Consider the following 17,322-nt stretch of genomic DNA (forward strand, 5'->3'; position numbering starts at 1 on the left):
ATTTGCTGGATTTCTACATTCAACACATGAGAAAAGGATGCCAGCAAGACACTCCCTCTGAGAAACATTGAAGAAGTTACCTGACCAGAGGGATATTTATGGCATATATCACCCACTTTCTTTGTGCAAAATCATCCACTTTGGGCAAAATCATTGCAATGAGACAGGAATGGCATTGACAGAGATTTCAAAATAACTAGAGACCTTTGTTTTCAGGTTTTATTTTATTTCTCCAGGGAATTTCAATGTTATATCAAAAGCAAAACTAGTGGAAAAATGACGTTCTATAACACACAGCAGAAAAATCATAGAAAAATCATTTTTACCACTGATTTTAATTTTATCACATTAAAATTCCTACAAAAATAAAATAAAATCTGAACATGAAGGTCTCTAAAATGAGCATAAAATGTCTGCTTAAAGTTCTAGTTATAAATAAAGCCACCATTTGTTTTTAAATAAGGTACCTTCTGAAACCAGATTTCATGCGACGCCCAGACAGAACGTTTGACCCTTTTTCGGAGACTCCTGTTGATGGTGTCATAGCAGCAACTTGTTCAGTCCAGGTAAAGAATAAACTTGAATGACCTCAGTCATCTGAAGCAAACAAGAGCTAAGAGATATTAGAAGACAACTCTTGTAGTGATGTATATGAATTAAAAGCAATTTACCCTAGTTGATTGGCTATCTGAAAATTGCCCTCCTTCAGTGCATCTAAAAGTTTGTATGTTATTTCTCAACAAGCCTACTTTTAGCTGCATTGAGAGGAGGATTTGCTGGGGGCATTTTTAGGATGGAGGAGGAAAAGTATGTAATCCTTGTGTTTACTTTTCCAGCAAAAATCTACCCACTGGAAGAGCAGGACCAAGTGATAGGACTTGCTTTTTACCTGTGGCAAGTTTTTAAGCAAAAAAAAAATGTATGTATTTTCATTTTAAAAATGAAAAGCATACATGATCTTTGTCTTAGTGTAGACAGTTTGAAAATTGCTCCCAAGGAGGGCAATAATGAAAGTGACTGCAGAACTTGCAGTTTGTACTCAAAAAAGTGCAAGCTCATTTCCCTTTGAAAATTGGACATTGAAGCAGGCACAAAGTAGACACTGGAAATTGTATGCAGAGATTTTATAATATCCATTTTTCAGCCCTTCAAAGTGTACATCAAAGTGGATTACATTCAGGTACTACAGGTATTCCCTGTTCCCACAGGGCTAACAATCTAATTTTGTACCTGAGGCAATGGAGGGTAAAATGACTAGCCTGAGTGGCATTTGAACCCTGCTCTTCTGGTTTATAGCCCACTGCTCTAACCACTAGGCTACTCCTCCACTCCAATCTCTGGTCTTAATTTCCATTCCCTGAGCTGTCTCACCAGTTGTGTTTTTTTTGGCGGTTAGAAGAATATGTGCTATGAATGCACATGTACTTTTATCTGCAAAGAGTAGAATGCGATAATCAGCCTGGGATTTTACATGAGTTTACCTGCATAAATCATTTTCATTATTGCACCCTCAATGTTTGTATTTTGATTATTGATTATATTGCAAATAATAGCAATGGCAACAGGAATTACTGTTAACCTTTCTTTGTTGTCATCTCCTATGTAAGAGTGAAAATTAATTGACCACAATTTTAGTTGGATTCTTTTCAGGATCTGATGACTCCAGGTTTAATAAAGTCTCACTATTGTGCAATGGCTGAAAACCAGATTGAAATTAATCAAATACCCCATTCCTGTCTGAGAAGACCTGAAATTGTATCTAGATTACTGGTTCGATTAACGTTGCCAGGAATGGCAAAGATGTCACGGGTTGGATTATTTAGCCAGAATATGTGGGTCAGAATCAGGTTTTTCAGAATCAGCCACAATGTGGCTTGTTTTAATAAGGTAGGAACAGAACCTTCAGCAAGAGATACATTAACCAAATTTGTCACTATCACCCCAGACAGCTTTAAATACCATAGAAGAAAAGAAATTCATGTAACAAAATGAGCCCTTCAGTGAAGAGATCATAGAAATTATTTTGTCTGATGATACATAATCAAAATGTTCCCAGCTTTACTTTGCAATAGGATAAACTGGACCTTCCAACGGATCAGATGAAAAGTTAGCACATAAAACAGCCACTTTATTTAAAAAAGATTGCAGAATTCTCATGATCATCCACCAAAAATTTCTCAACACTTGCATTATGGAATTCAAAAGTAATGAGTTTCTTAATAGTATAAAATAACTGTTCTTGATGACTAACAGCTGAGTTAATACAACAAGCAGAATAATAAAGCGTTTAGGTGTGCTCAATTAGCTGCCTATACCCCTCTAGACACTTTACACAGCTTTCCTGATCACTTATACAATGTGTCTTTCTCCACAACCGTTGAGCACATATAACTTTCCTAAGTTCAGTTGAAAACCAGGAGGCATAATGGCCCCTCTTCAATTTAACAGTTTTTATCAATGCTACCTCATTCAGAACATCCATAAGAGAATTATTCCAGGGATTCACGGATGAATCTATATCAGGTACCTTTAACTTAGGTATCCACTGCTCCCTTAATTTATTAACATGGCTTTGCTTACAGCTGTCTATTGTTTACATACAGCTTTTCTTTCTTAAAATAGGAATTTTCATTTTCAATAGAAAATGATCAGACCTTATAAAACTCTCAGATTATTGTTCATAACAAGGGTCCAGAATCCGAGATTTGCCTAAATAAACACTAGGTCCAACATCTGCCCGAATACATGGGTGGTTCATGAATTATCTGAATCCAACCCAAAGCACTCATCGTAGCTAGAAAATTGTCACATTGAGCTGACAATGGAACCTGATTTATATGCAAATATAAATCGCCCAAAACAATTACATTGTTGAAATCAACATCTAATATAGATAAAGCTTCAATTAAATAAGAAAAGCCCTGGTAGTGCATAAATTAAACATCCACCCCATAACTGAACTTTTAGAAATAGAATCTCATCTCTTGCATCAATTCCAATGTCTTTAATTAACAGCTATGTGGCTTTTTAACTACGGTAAGTATTCCCTTTCCTCTTTTTCCACATTATAGTCTAAGTGGTGGACACAACTGTTTGACTAATGAGACATCTGATCTCAACAGTCACGTTTCCGTTAAACACAGAGTGCCAATATTCACCGCTGCTTAGCCAGATGAGCAGTGACTTATTCCGGCTAAGCGGTCGCCACTTAGCCAGCGAAGTAACCTAGTTAAGTAGTTAGCTGGCTGATTTGTGGGTAGATTAGGGAACAACTACTTATCCAGGTAAGTACCGATGTTCAGACTTAGCCCGTAAAGTTAACCAAATAAGTTAGACCTGCTGGATCACAGGTGTAAAATTAGCTGGATATAACTTATCCGGCTAACTAGAACTTATCCATGTATATTCAGTGGCATAGCAGTATCACTGAATATCCCTTCTAAATTAGCTAGATAAGTTATATGTGGCTAACCTAGATAGCTGGATATCTTTGAATCTTGGACCCGGAATGTCTGGCTGTTGATTTTTCAAAATATCAAAAATCATAAAAGTTTTTGACCTAATGGATCCTATATAGAAGAAAAACAGATAACATCATAGATGGAGTATCATCAGCAGATTCTATTGGCACAGGAATTAAATTTACCTCACAACAGGATAAAGGCTTCCATGGTGCCTGTTTTATCCTAGATATTGACCTCGGTCACATATTACTTGCATTGGTAAAGGGACACAAACTTAGACCATTATTGCAATAATTCAAATGACTTTAAACCAATACACAGCTTCACTCAATGCACATGAAGAAGTGCACAAAGGAGCAGCTCCTTTGTCATGCTCCTTCATGTACGCTCCCAGAAGCAGACATGTCCTGGCATGTGCACCTGTGGCATGGACCTCAAAGCTATATGGGGCAGCCCAATGACAGAATGGATAGGGTTTCCGGCTCCCTCAGAGCAGAAAGGAAGTTGGTGCACAAAGCACAGCTCACAGCAAACAGATGACAGCATATCCCTGGGCATTAGCAGTATAGTATCTATCTACTATTTCAGATCATGCCAGGTATTTGTGACCTGGATTGGCCACTGTTAGAAACAGAATACTGGGCTTGATGGCCCTCAGTCTGATTCAGTATGACAATTCTTTTTTCTTATTTGTGAACAGTAGTAGTGTGTGAAAAGATTAAAACAAACGCCTCCAAAGTGAAATTTAAAGGAAGAGTCATTATGGTTTGAAAACTGAGATACTCTTGAGAAATTCTGTTGATATTGTTGTATCATTAGTGAGCATTAACAACCATTTCTTTGTCATGGTCATGACATGACATGAATAAGCCAAAGTGCATGGATGACATCATCCAACAATGCCAACATGCGCCCAGCTCTCAGAGTTCAGATAAAGTCTTTCTGAGCATGCAAGTGAATTCCTGCAATCAGTCACTGCCTTGTGAATCCCTCATGCCCAACCTGGATTTACAGAAACTGAACAGATTGTTGGTCTGAAACTCCCTCCAGAAGATTCTGCCTTTCATTCAGCCAAGGGATTGGACATGTGCTGTAGATCTGTAAGATGCTTATGCACACATTCTGATGTACCTACCCATAAGAGGTTAGTCAGTTTTAGGGTGGAGGGTGGGCACTACCTGTACAAGGTGCTTCCATTCAGCCTCTCAGCAGATCCAAGAGTGTTTTCAAAATGTCTTGCAATCGTAGTTGCACAGCTTCATCAGCAGAGAGTCTGACATGTGTCCATACCTAGATGATTGGTTGTTGACGGGCCCATCTCCAGTGAGTGTTCTTGAATCTCACTATATGATCATCCAGCTCCTTCAGTCCATGGGGATCCTAGCCAAAAGACTCACTGCAGGAGAAGTCATTTCTTACTGTCAAAAAGAGCCTGATGAGAGGCCTGATGAGATCCTTCTGCAAAGGACTGGACATTGGCAAGGTTGATCCTTGTTGTTCTAGGTCACATGGCTGTGCTAGTGCATGTGGTTTCTCTAACTCATCTGTTGGTATGAGGTCTTCAGTAGGCCCTCCAAGACCAGTGAGATCAACTCTTCCAGCCTTTATCCCACCAAATTAGGATAAATCCATGGATGAAAATATCCCTTCAGTGGTGAACGAACCCTGAGGTTTTAACAGTGGGTCTCTCACCACATGTTCTGTCACATCAAGTAACCCTCTCTACTGAGGGGGTAAGGGACACACACTGGTGCTTCATGGACTCAAGGATCATGAAAATCAACATTCTAGAGCTGCAAGCCATCCATTATGCACCAAAGGTTTTCTCCCACCTGCTCTTGTACAAGAGAATATTATTCCAGATGGACAAGCAGGTAGCTATGTATGTTCTGTAAAAACGTATAAGGAGGCATGGGCTCATACACCCTCTGCAAGAAAGGCTGGTCACCACAATGCATATCTACATCTGATCTACCTGCTGTGAGTCCAGAATAAATTAATGGACCATTTCAGCAGAGTTCTGCAACTGCATGAGTGGTCCTTGGATCAAGAGGTTGTGAATAACTTCTTAGGTCATTGGGGAACACCAGTGATCAACCTGTTCACCTATGAGGGCAACAGGAAGTTTAAGAAGTTCTGTTCCATACATCTGAGTAATTACCGATGCTTTTGTGTTAGATTGGAGCATTATGCATTCCTGCCACTTCCTCTCATTGCCATTGTCCAGAAGGTCATTCACGATAAGGCGAAGATGATCTTCACAGCCTGGCCACAGCAAGTGTGGTATCTATACCTCCTACGTCTGTCAGTTCAGCCTTCATTTCCCTTGGGAATGTCTTTGAATTTCATCATACAGAAATATGGCAGGCTTTGTCATTCAAATTGGCCATCACTGGCCCTCATGGTGTGGATGTTGAACATGCAGTAGTGTCCTTCTTACTCCTCCCTAAGGAAGTGGAGGACTTGCTGATTTCAGCCAGAAATCCTTCAACTAGAAAATCCTACAGTTTCAAGTAGAAGAGGTTTTTGAAATTGTGTGAGACCAGCCAGTTGGATCTCTTCTGTGGCCCGAGAGAGTTCCTTCAATATCTATTCTTTCTCTTGTTCTCAGGCATCAGCACCTCTTCTGTTAAAGTTCATCTCAGTGGCATTGTGGCATATGAACAATAGGTGGAAGGGGGCTCTGCTCTCTCTTCACCCTTTAGTATCACAATTTATGAAGGGACTGTACCATTTTAAGCCTCTAGTCAGTAAATTTTCAAAGCCTGGGACCTCAACATAGTCCCTTTGAACCTCTTGCGTCCATGTAGAAGTTTTTCACCTAGAAAGTGTTGTTTCTTGTAAGCGAAATACAGGCTCTTATTTGCCATATCTAGTAAGAGTAAGCGAAATACAGGCTCTTATTCGCCATATCTAGGTTTTTCATAATAGGGTTATTCTACGAAATCACCCTAAATTTGTTCCAAAATTGGTATGTGCATTCCCCATTAACCAAGCTATTCTACAGTCAACATTCTTTCCAAAACTGCATGAACACAAAAGAAAACAGGCTTTTCACTCCTTTGACTGTCAAAGACCCTTGGTGTATTACCTAAAAAGCAGTCAAATTCACTATTTAGCTTTCTTAACTGTTTGTGTCCTTTCATCCAAATAGATTGGGAAGGGCAGTTATCAAACAAACTTTGTCTAGTTGACTAGTGGATTGTATAGTGCAGTTACTTGCACACTGGCCTACAGACAGACTGTCAAGATTCAGCAAGTGTGAGCCTTGATGACTTCAGTGGCTCATATCAGGGCCACTTATGTTGAAGACATATGCAGAGCTACTACTTGGTCATCAATTCATATCTTTTCATCTCACTACTGACTGGACAGCATGTCTTGGGGAGACAGTAACTTTGGATAAGTAGTTCTGTGCAGCTTGTTCACCGAGTGGTCCATTCTGTACCTGGTAGGGCCAGGTTGTCTATTAAATAGTTGCTCAACAATATCACCTTTAGCTTGGGACTCTCCAAGCATTATGGCTGATTTATGCCTGCTTGATGATGGAGAAAGCAAGTTTGTTTACCTGTAAATAGGATTCTCCATAGAGAACTGGATGAATCAGCCATATTTAATACCCACTGCTTCCATGGAGAGCTGACTACTTCACTACAGCTTAAGCTCTGGAAGACACTGAATGGTTATCAAGGCAGTAACCCTGCACAGGAACTCTTGCATATGTTCAGAAACATTTGAGCTCTGAGAGCCAGGTCCATGTTGGCAGCATCGAATAACGTCAGCCACACATTATGGATGACTCATCCTGCTGTCTATTGAAAGCTCTACAGATAAACAAATTTGGTTTTTTTTAACCTCTGCTCTTGTTTGTTTAGAAAATGCCTTCCAAGTAAAAACAGATCTAGAGATGGATTTCAGGTAGCTGAGTATAGAATGATAATATCACCTGAAGATAAAAATGCACCTTGAAGAGAGGCATAGCAGTCTATAAACCATGGTCCACCTGCTAAAAAGGCCATATTCTTCAGAAATCCTGTATGTCTGAATATCAAGAAAAGTTCAGAGTTGGTGTCAAATGGGAGCTATGTATTATAAAGCACTCTGAATGCATCTTTGTCGAGTTTAGTGCATTTTTTTTTACTACACACACTACATCATGTTTTTAGCAGCCAGGGAACCTAAATAATGATATCCAAAGCACATCCATACTAAGGGGGCCAAACTAAAGAGAGCATGACACTTGCTGTGCCTTCATGCTCTGCCTATTCTTCAGATTTTCCCATGCCAATTAATCCAAAATTAAAAGGTAGATTAGAAAGGGAAATTTTCCAAAACTCAAATCGAGGTCCAACCATGGAGCCCCCCCCCCCCCCAACAATGCAGACCCACCACCACCCTCCACACCAGCTAACAGATATATATATTATTTTAAAGTTTGTGGCACTGCAAGACAAAGCCTGTGTAATGCTAGAGGCCAAACAGGTAGGAAGAAAACTACTGTCTTCCTGCCAGTTATTCTGGGTGACGGTATCTGGGAGGGTAGGGAGACCATATGTCAAGAAGCTCTCTAATGTTGGGAGAAGCTTCTGAGGCCTACTAATTCTGAAAGGGGTCTCTAGTGAATGGAAAAGAGCTCACTATTGTTGAATTGAGTGGGTTCGAAGTGGGGGTAGAGGTTCTAATATTGGAAAGATCTGAGAGGAGTCTTTAATGTTCGGGGGGAGATTGACTGTTGTGAGAAACTAATGTTGGGAAGACTAGTCCCTGTTGTCCTGAATTGAGTTTTGTGGGCTTACTAATGTTGGGAGATCCAGACTGTTTGCTAATGTTGGGGATTGTGGCCCCAGGTGCCCTAAATTGAGTTTGTAATGGTAGGGAGTCATAGTAGCAGGCCATCAGCAGTACACAACTACATCTTCAAAGATGCATTTAAGTTTCCTGCCTTAGGTGATATTAATGAGACCATTTAAATATGTTTGTAAAATTTTAAGTCACTTGCATGCACATTGTTACCATTGGGGAACTGGTGGTAATGCCAATGCAAATAGTTTGCGATAATATGGTTAATACAAGGGCATACAACAAATAAAGAACCCAAAGTGCAGTCCTCTTAATGGTAATCCAAACACAACAAAAGGACACTGTATAGTATTTCTAATACTGTGACAGATATTTTCAGCCTAAAATGGCGATGGAACCGCATCAGCAAGCCTGGCAACGGCAGTATACAAACTGCCGTCTGGTCTACTCGTCACTTGCGGTATTTTTTATCACAGAAGTTCTTTTATATCAAAAGTTCTTTCAAATAACAGTTCAAAATTCTAATGTTAAACTTTTTAGTTCATCTGTTCCCGTCAGCAATTTAAACATGAACCCGACAGCGGCCGGTGTTTCGCAACTAAACAGTCGCTTCTTCAGGAGTATGTTCAAAGAACAGAAGCTTTATTAATGTGAATATGAATACTGACACCCATTAGTATATAGGCCCTCAAAGGTAAATTGTTAATAAATGATACCCTCATTATCATGTTTAAAAGTCTAGCTGAAAGAAGAATTTTTTACTTTTTAGTTACATTTTTTGAATGCCTGAATCTAATAATAAATTATTTTTTGAGCAAAGATTTATAATAAATGTTGTGTTCCTTTCTTAAGGTGATATCTGGTCAATTTCTGTCAGACAAAAAAATCGGTACATATGTAGAAGTAGATATGTATGGGCTGCCTACAGATACCATACGTAAAGAATTTCGAACACGCATGGTGATGAACAATGGCCTGAACCCTGTTTACAATGAAGAATCTTTTGTGTTCCGAAAGGTATGACACATTAAAATTACAGATGGAGGTATTTTGTTTGTATAAAGTTGTATATATTAGAACTCTTAGAGTAATGGTATTCAGCCTGAGGCTCAGGAATGTGACTTATGACTGTCTATGACTTTTAGTATGACTCTTTTAAAATGCAATTTTTCTGGCACTTAAATATTAAGGTTTGAAAATAGATAACATTAAAATATGGTTGACTTGCTTTGAACATCTTCTAATAGGTGACCAGATGAGAATCCTCTGTTCTAGTCACTCACATAATCAAAAAAGGAGAAAAGTCCTCACAAAAATAAAGTATACAAAAAGTGGAAAACTGAAAGGACTCAAAAATTTTAATGATTCATAAGGCAACATATCTACGTCAATCAACCTTAGCAGGATGACAAATTTTGCTTAAATTAGTACTATAATGGCATCATTAGTGGAGCAAAGATCGAAGATATCAATTTTGAATCTCACGAAAATGTCACACAAAATCAGTTGCTAATCCCAGATGAAAATATGGGGAATTGTTTATTAAGAAAAAACGGTACTTTGCGTATAGAAGAAGACTTTTGACAGTGTTCATGAATAAGGGATTTTATATGCAAAATAAATTATAAAAGAACATTAAGCTACAGTTGTGACATGAAGATAAAATCGGCTGGTCTTGTTATAAGTAAGGTTTAAAATGACTTTCAAAAGGATTTTCATTTGTGGTTGGCAATTGATTATTTTGTGTGATATTTACATGGGGTTCACATAGAAACTTAGAAATGATGGCAGAGAAAGACCAAACGGCCCGTCCAGTCTGCCCAGCAAGCTCCCACACTTATTTTCCCATACTTATCTGTTTCACCGACCACCAAGTTCAGGGCCCTTGTTGGTAACTGTTTGATTAGAATTTCCTGCCACCCCCTGCCGTTGATGCAGAGAGTAATGTTGTTATTGTCAACCATTGTTCCACCAATGATGACATCACAGTACTAATTTAAAAAGATTTGATATTTTGTTAGAGTTGGTTTAAGTATATGTGTTGCCTTGTGAATCATTTGAAACTTTGACTCCATTCACTTTCCTATTATTTTGTATAGATCTGTAAGGTATTCTACAATTATGGATTACCTGACATTAAAGTGAGACAACATGTCGCAAGTTCAGTTAAAGGGAGTAGAATTCCACACCTTTTAGAGATAGATAGAAATTTTTATTGTAGCAGCATAAAATATACAGTGGTTTTATATACAGTAGGTATTGTTTAGTTTCTGGTTTAACAGAGCAAAACACTTGTTACAAAGCTTATAAAAACCCCTGCAGTTCACCACACGTTATCTTGGCAGTGATTAAATACAATGCCAATTAAATTACCCTAGCTTATTATAGTAATTTAGCCAGTTATCTCATGCTTCACAGCAGTGAGGTCATCCTTTTAGAGAATCTGGTTCCTTGCTTAGCTAGAGAGTATCTAGCTAGACCTCCAGTGGGCAAAGGGCATGTTAACACCACAGTCTCAGGACGGCAGACTCAGAACTTCCAGATATCTTTGTAAGCTGTCCAGGCAAGGATGAGGCGAAGATAGCTTGACTTGCTAGGGCTTTGGCAAGGATGTCATCAGCAATTTCTCCACATTTACTGGAGCAGGGCCAAGCTGAGCTGAGCCCATTCTCAAAGTTTAATTTAAGCTTTGTGAAAAGCCTCAGGTGTCAAGTTCACTAGTGTAGAGTTTGAATGGCAACAAGCAATGTAGTGTGGCAGTGCGGTCCAGAATCTGTAACTCCAAAGTTCTTTTCTCTCTTCTCTGGATTTCATACATATGCATATGATCCTAAAGTTAATATTGATTGGATGTTACCACAATCCATTGGCATGGGAATAATGGGTTTCTAATATGACTTCATCTTAGCTGGTTCGTGTATACATATTCTCACGAAGATGCTGGTATGAGTCAGAAGACAATACTGACAAGCCGATGCAATAAGATGTGTGCTCAAAATGGGCGCTCATATTGAGTGCCTGTTTTTCTAACACGCACGCAGCCACGTCCCATGTGTGCTCAATTCAGTATTTGGATGAGAGAGAAATTGAGGCAGTGTAAAAAAGGCCATGCTAAGGGAGAAATGTGCATTTCTGGTGCTCAAAGGAGTTTATTGTATTGGGCGCCCACAACTGCAATGGGCAATTGTAATATGAGCATCTGTTTGACCGCGCTTGTTTTTGGTTTATTTTGCTGAGGTGCTGATTTAACTGCTGAAATTCATTATATCAGACGCCCATTCCTACAAGCATCTAAATTGTGCACTCATCAGAAAAGTGTGGTTCTTTTGGATCAAATCAACATATATAGATTTTTGTTTTTCTCCACCACAAGCAGTAAATTCAAGTCAGGACGATACTAAAGAGGAGGACACATTTACCGCAATACAGAGGACCATATTTTTTAATGTTTCTCATGAGCCCTTGACTGCGAGTTAACTTTACCTCTGGAGCTGGAGTTAAATTCCCTGTGTTAAAAAATGTGTGTTGGGCACCCAGCCTTTGGCTGTGCTTTCCTGCAATGGGTGGTAATAGCAAATGCCTTCATCTACATGGAATTTACATATGTTGGGCGCTATCGGGTTTGCATTTTTTAGGGCGCACATTTTGGACACGCTAATCTCCTTATTCCATCAGATGCATTTGCATGTTGAGGGCCCTATTAGGGGCCGTGGTTTGGACGCGCGTTTTCCTCCCCTTACTGAATAAGGGGTAAGGGAAAACACACGTCCAAGAGCAGGCTAACAGTGCGCTCCATCAGAGCGCACTGTACTGTATCGGCCTGTATGTGATTTGTATTTTCTGTTAGATTTCTTGGTCTCCCCCAGATATAGGTATTGAAAGGGGCTAGATAGCACCATATCCCCAGCACCCTCAAAAATAATAAAAACCTCCAATCTCTAGCCACCTTCCAGCTCATACTGGGGAGGACAGCTTTCAAATGTTTTTATCCATGTAAATGGGTATAAAAGTGATTGTATTCCCCGCTAGCCCCTGAATTTTCAAATGGAAACTCTCTTTGAAAATTCACTTGCAGGCCCTACACAGACTTTAAAAATTGCCTTTTCAAAGCCCAATTTTATAATAGTGCAGACTTCAATCCAAGTCTTCAAAGTAGCTCACACATTTGAAAATTAATAGGACTGCATATACCCCTGCATGGCATAGGCATGCAAATTTGCACCTGCTACAGAGTAGGTTATATGTTCACACAAACATTTATGTACATACTTTCGAAAATCAAATGTAAGTGCGTAAATTATTTCCCTACCCCTGTTCCACCCCCAAGAACATCTCTTTGCCTTCTGCTTTCGCACATACTTTTACACATACAACCTGTAGTCTAATTTTCAAAGTGTAAAACCATGTTTTACCTGCACAAATGCTTTTGAAAATTACCCCTTAGGTTCAGTTTAAGGACAAAGCATGGAGCTGTAAGTGCACAGGCTTGTGTGTGGTAATCTTAAAGTAGCGCTGATGGAACCCATGACTTTAGCATTTACTTTTTAGTGACGCGCTTTAAAAGAGTTAATCAATGATCACTTCTGCTTTTGTATTGCCAGGTTATCCTCCCTGACCTTGCTGTGCTCAGGATAGCTGTTTATGATGACAACAACAAGCTGATTGGCCAGAGGATCCTGCCACTTGATGGACTCCAGGCAGGATACCGACACATTTCCCTGCGAAATGAAGGCAACAAGCCATTATCACTGCCAACAATTTTCTGTAACATTGTTCTGAAAACTTATGTGCCTGATGGCTTTGGAGGTAAGGTGAACACAAGCAAGCATAACAGTTATTTAATGCGTACGCTTATAATCCACATAGTGCAGTGCCTTGCTTCTAAGGAAAAGTATGTTGTGGGATGTACACTTTCTCAAGATGAACGTATAGTACTAACGAGCAATTCAGAATTTCAAACTATTGAGATTCATCTTTGTTGTTAGAAGGGTCTCCTTGTTCTGTTTCCGAGGCTTTTTTTGAAAGTAGAACTATGTGAGGCAAATATTCAGCAGGCCGATTAGTAGACAGGTTATCTGGCTAATGTTAGCATGATAACTTGTCTGGTGTATTCAGTGGGCTTATCCTCCAGCTAACTTTAAAACCTAACTGGTCGATTTTAAATGCCAGGCGCGTGCAAATACTGGGAGATACATCCGTGGCCGCGTGCACACCGAGTGCATGTTCAGAGCGGCCCAGCCATGCACGTATCTCCTGGTACACGCAAAAGAGCAGAGTTTCTGAAAAGGGGCGGAGTCTGGGCAGGACAGGGCCAACTGGGACAGTGCCATTAGGTCAGTATTAAAACAAAAAAAATTAGGGTAGGTAAGTGGGGTTTAGGGGTCAGGTCAGAGAGGGGAAAAGGGAAGAAGGATAGCTAGGGGGAGTAGGGAAGTTCCCGCAGTCCAATCCTTTATTGGCGCAGACTGGGAAGGAACTGGGGAAGGCCAAGTCACGTCAGCGCGTGTTTATTAAAAATCCCCCCTTGCGCACGTGAGTCGGCATCCACGCTCAAGTGCGCATACCGATACAAAATTGAGCACGCTTGTGCACGCAGGTATCGGATTTTATAACATGTGCGCAGCGACGCAAGCATGTTATAAAATCGGCACATCCGTGTGTGTGTGCGGCCTTTTTAAAATTTACCTCTATCCAGCTATGTTTGAATACAACTGGTTAGATTTTTAAAGTTAGCAGGATACATGTAGCCGGATAACTTGCTACTTATCCAGATATGTTTAAAAGATGTCCGGGTAAGTAGCACTGTATCAGTTCCAAAAAAAGAAAAACACACAAAAAATCAAAGAGCTCCTGGCACCCATCCTCTCATAAATTAGAATTGCTGGCCCAGTGCTCCTCAAATACATTTATGGGCCATCTGTGTCTCCCCCACCCCTTGCACCCTTTTCCCGTTCAGCAGGTTTTTAATTGTGCTCTGCACCCCTGTAATACTCTGTCTGTTTCTCCACTGGACGTTCAGGGGGGAACAAATAAATACTTTTAGATTGGGGGGGTTCAAAATCGGGGGTGTGGCACAACAGACGATTAAAAACCTTGTCTATAAGGTATGTGATTACCCACTGTAACTTGCTTTTCTGCAGCCTGTTTTTCTTCCATGTTTGATTACTCATGTTATATTCCAGATTTTGAATTTCATCCGGTCCCTCCCGATGCAGCCACCGCGAAACACGGGACCGTGTCGGGGGACCTGTAACTCTTGACTGTTACTTTGTATGGAGTTGCCACAATAAGGATATTGGAACATTTGTCATAATAAAACAGTTATTTACCATTGAATGGAAAATACACTCATTTACCTGCACCAGTGTTCTTGAGTACTTGCTTATGTGCAAGGTTTGCTTCTGTTTATGATTGGAGACACAGATGGCCCATAAATGATTGGTTCTCAGTCCACACACAAAGGGGCGGATTTTCAGACTCCGCGAATAGGCCTACTTTTGTTTGCGCTCCAGGCGCAAACAAAAGTACGCTGGATTTTAGTAGATACGCGCGGAGCCGCGCGTATCTGCTAAAAACCTGGATCGGCGCGCGCAAGGCTATGGATTTTGTATAGCCGGCGCGCGCCGAGCCGCGCAGCCTACCCCCGTTCCCTCCAAGGCCGCTCCGAAATCGGAGCGGCCTTGGAGGGAATCCTTTAACGCCCTCCCCTCACCTTCCCCTCCCTTCCTCTACCTAACCCACCCGCCCGGCCCTGTCTACACCCCCCCCTTACCTTTCTCCGGGGATTTACGCCTCCCGGAGGGAGAAGTAAATCCCCGCGCGCGAGCGGGCCTCCTGCGCGCCGGGCCGCGACCTGGGGGCGGGTACGGAGGGCGCGGCCACGCCCCCGGACCGCCCCGGGCCGTAGCCACGCCCCCGTACCCGCCCCAAAACGCTGCCGACACGACCCCGATACGCCGCGTCGACCGGGCCCGCCCCCGACACGCCCCCCTCGGAGAACCCCGGGACTTACGCGAGTCCCGGGGCTCTGCGCGCGCCGGTGAGCCTATGTAAAATAGGCTCACCGGCGCGCAGGGCCCTGCTCGCCTAAATCCGCCCGGTTTTGGGCGGATTTAGGCGAGCAGGGCTCTGAAAATCCGCCCCAAAGCGTCTTGTTCCAAAACAAAGTAAGAGTTACTGAAAACAAAAAAAAAATCAAAGTTTCAGTAGTACAAAGTCAGAAAATAACAGATTATAGAGTTTCAGATATCCAGAAATATAAAAATCTGTTCCTTGTGCTGCTTGATAGGAAACTGGGGCTTCCCCTTAATCACAATAAGTCTTTTTCTCCATTAGAAAGCTGTCTGAAACTTAGAAAGTCCTTTTTTCTCACATGAAAAAAAAAAACATTTGGCCAAAATACCTACCGTTGAAAACAGTTTGCTGGGCAATCTTCTTTATCCCTGGATTCTGAGAGATTCCAACAAACTGCTCTCATGCCACTCCAGTCAGTCAAGAGAGGAAACACACACACTCTCTCTCAGTGGTGAGGAGAAGCAGCCTGTCCTTCCCCTCCTGAAACCTTGCTGCCTCTTCTTTGCTTCTATGGTCTCTGTCAAACTCCCCCTTGTGCTTTTTGGAGACATCTATACAGGTTAGCAGAAACTGACCCTCCCTGTGAAGATGGGCCATGTTGATCACTCCTCTACTACCTCTATTCCCACTGCCGGAAATCTCCACATCTTAACCCATAGTGAAGGTCTGATGGGCTTTACACGTCTAACCATTTACAGTTAGTAGTGGTCATAACTTTCCATTTTTTTGTTCATACTAATGGCATTTACAGCAGTGTTTAAAAGCAGGAAACAGTACGGCTGTGGGGCTTGTATTGTATTCTTTTTTTTCTAGGTAAGTTTCATTGCTTCTCCAGCTACTTGTGATTTTGATTGTTTTGTTTGCAAAGCATAAGCAAAATCCTAGAAGTTCTGTCATTTTCTCACTTGGCAACGTTTCAAACATACGTACGGCAAACAGTAATGTTTCACGCTCTGTCAGTTTACTTTGAACTGCTGTCATTATTTTTGAGGTTTTTAAAGCTGCTCTCCTTTCCTTCCTCTGAGCCCGTGGGGGCGGCTGAGTTTGGAAGAGGATCCCAAATCACCTCACATAAACTGGAATCTGTGATGGCATTTGTTTACAAGTCAGTATGGACGCAGTGCTGTAACACCGGGAATAGAAGCAGGGCTGGACCCAGATGAAGCAGGCGAGAAGCACGAGAGAAACACAGGATTCTTCTGCCTGTACCATTCACCTTCCCCTCAGGTGCTGGTGGCCGGCAGGACTTAGACAGGGATTACTCACGGCAGAAACTAGAAGGCACCTACAAAAGCAGGGCTGAACTGCAGGACCAGAGCAGGAAGGTGCCCACAAAAAGAAACAAGACACACACACACAAAAAAAAAAAGACAACAGGAATAGAACAAAACAAGAAATGTAATGTGTGGCCCAAAAGTGAGACAAGCACACAAGAACAAAAACTAAGAACAAGGAGCAAGAACAAGGACTGAGACTAGGAGCAAAAACAGACTATCAAGCATGAGGCCAAAAGTAGGAGCACATCTGGGACCAAGCTCTGGCAACTGACCGAAAAAAAGCCCGGGTATAAATGCAGTACATGTCTAGGAAAAGCAAAGGGACACAGGGCTGGGAGAACTGGATAGATCATACAAGCAGCTCATAGTGCCACCCGCAGGTGAAGTCAGCAACAGATCCTCACATGGTGACATGGGTGCCCCCAGAGATTTGGTTGGATTGCATGGGAACTGCTGAATGAATTTCAAAAATATTATCCGAGCAGTAAACAACGTGGCTGACTCAGGGTCTGTATTACTGCTTGCTAAGTATGATTTGGAAATACTGAACAGCAGAAAGAGAGTATTAACTTTCTTTTAAATCTGACCCTTAATTCCTGTGAGTGTATCCAAGAAAATGTAAATATTTGGAGGGGAGGGGCAAGAACAGCAAGTCCAGTGGAGAAACAGACTGAGTATTACAGGGATGCAGAGCACCTTTAAACAAC

At 41.3% G+C, this 17,322-nt stretch overlaps 1 protein-coding gene across 2 annotated transcripts in view; it reads left to right on the plus strand.

Moving 5' to 3' along the window:
* The window catches only part of PLCB4 (phospholipase C beta 4), an 855,807-nt gene that overhangs the window by 665,094 nt on the left and 173,391 nt on the right, over positions 1-17,322 (plus strand). For both annotated transcript variants that reach the window (XM_029593509.1, XM_029593508.1), the window contains 3 exons: positions 464-566; positions 9,117-9,281; positions 12,866-13,070. In XM_029593509.1, coding sequence (XP_029449369.1) covers positions 464-566; positions 9,117-9,281; positions 12,866-13,070 — 473 coding nt within the window. The remainder of the gene's footprint in view (positions 1-463; positions 567-9,116; positions 9,282-12,865; positions 13,071-17,322) is intronic.

This window comes from Rhinatrema bivittatum, chromosome 3, assembly GCF_901001135.1.
Source record: "Rhinatrema bivittatum chromosome 3, aRhiBiv1.1, whole genome shotgun sequence".
NCBI lineage: Eukaryota > Metazoa > Chordata > Amphibia > Gymnophiona > Rhinatrematidae > Rhinatrema > Rhinatrema bivittatum.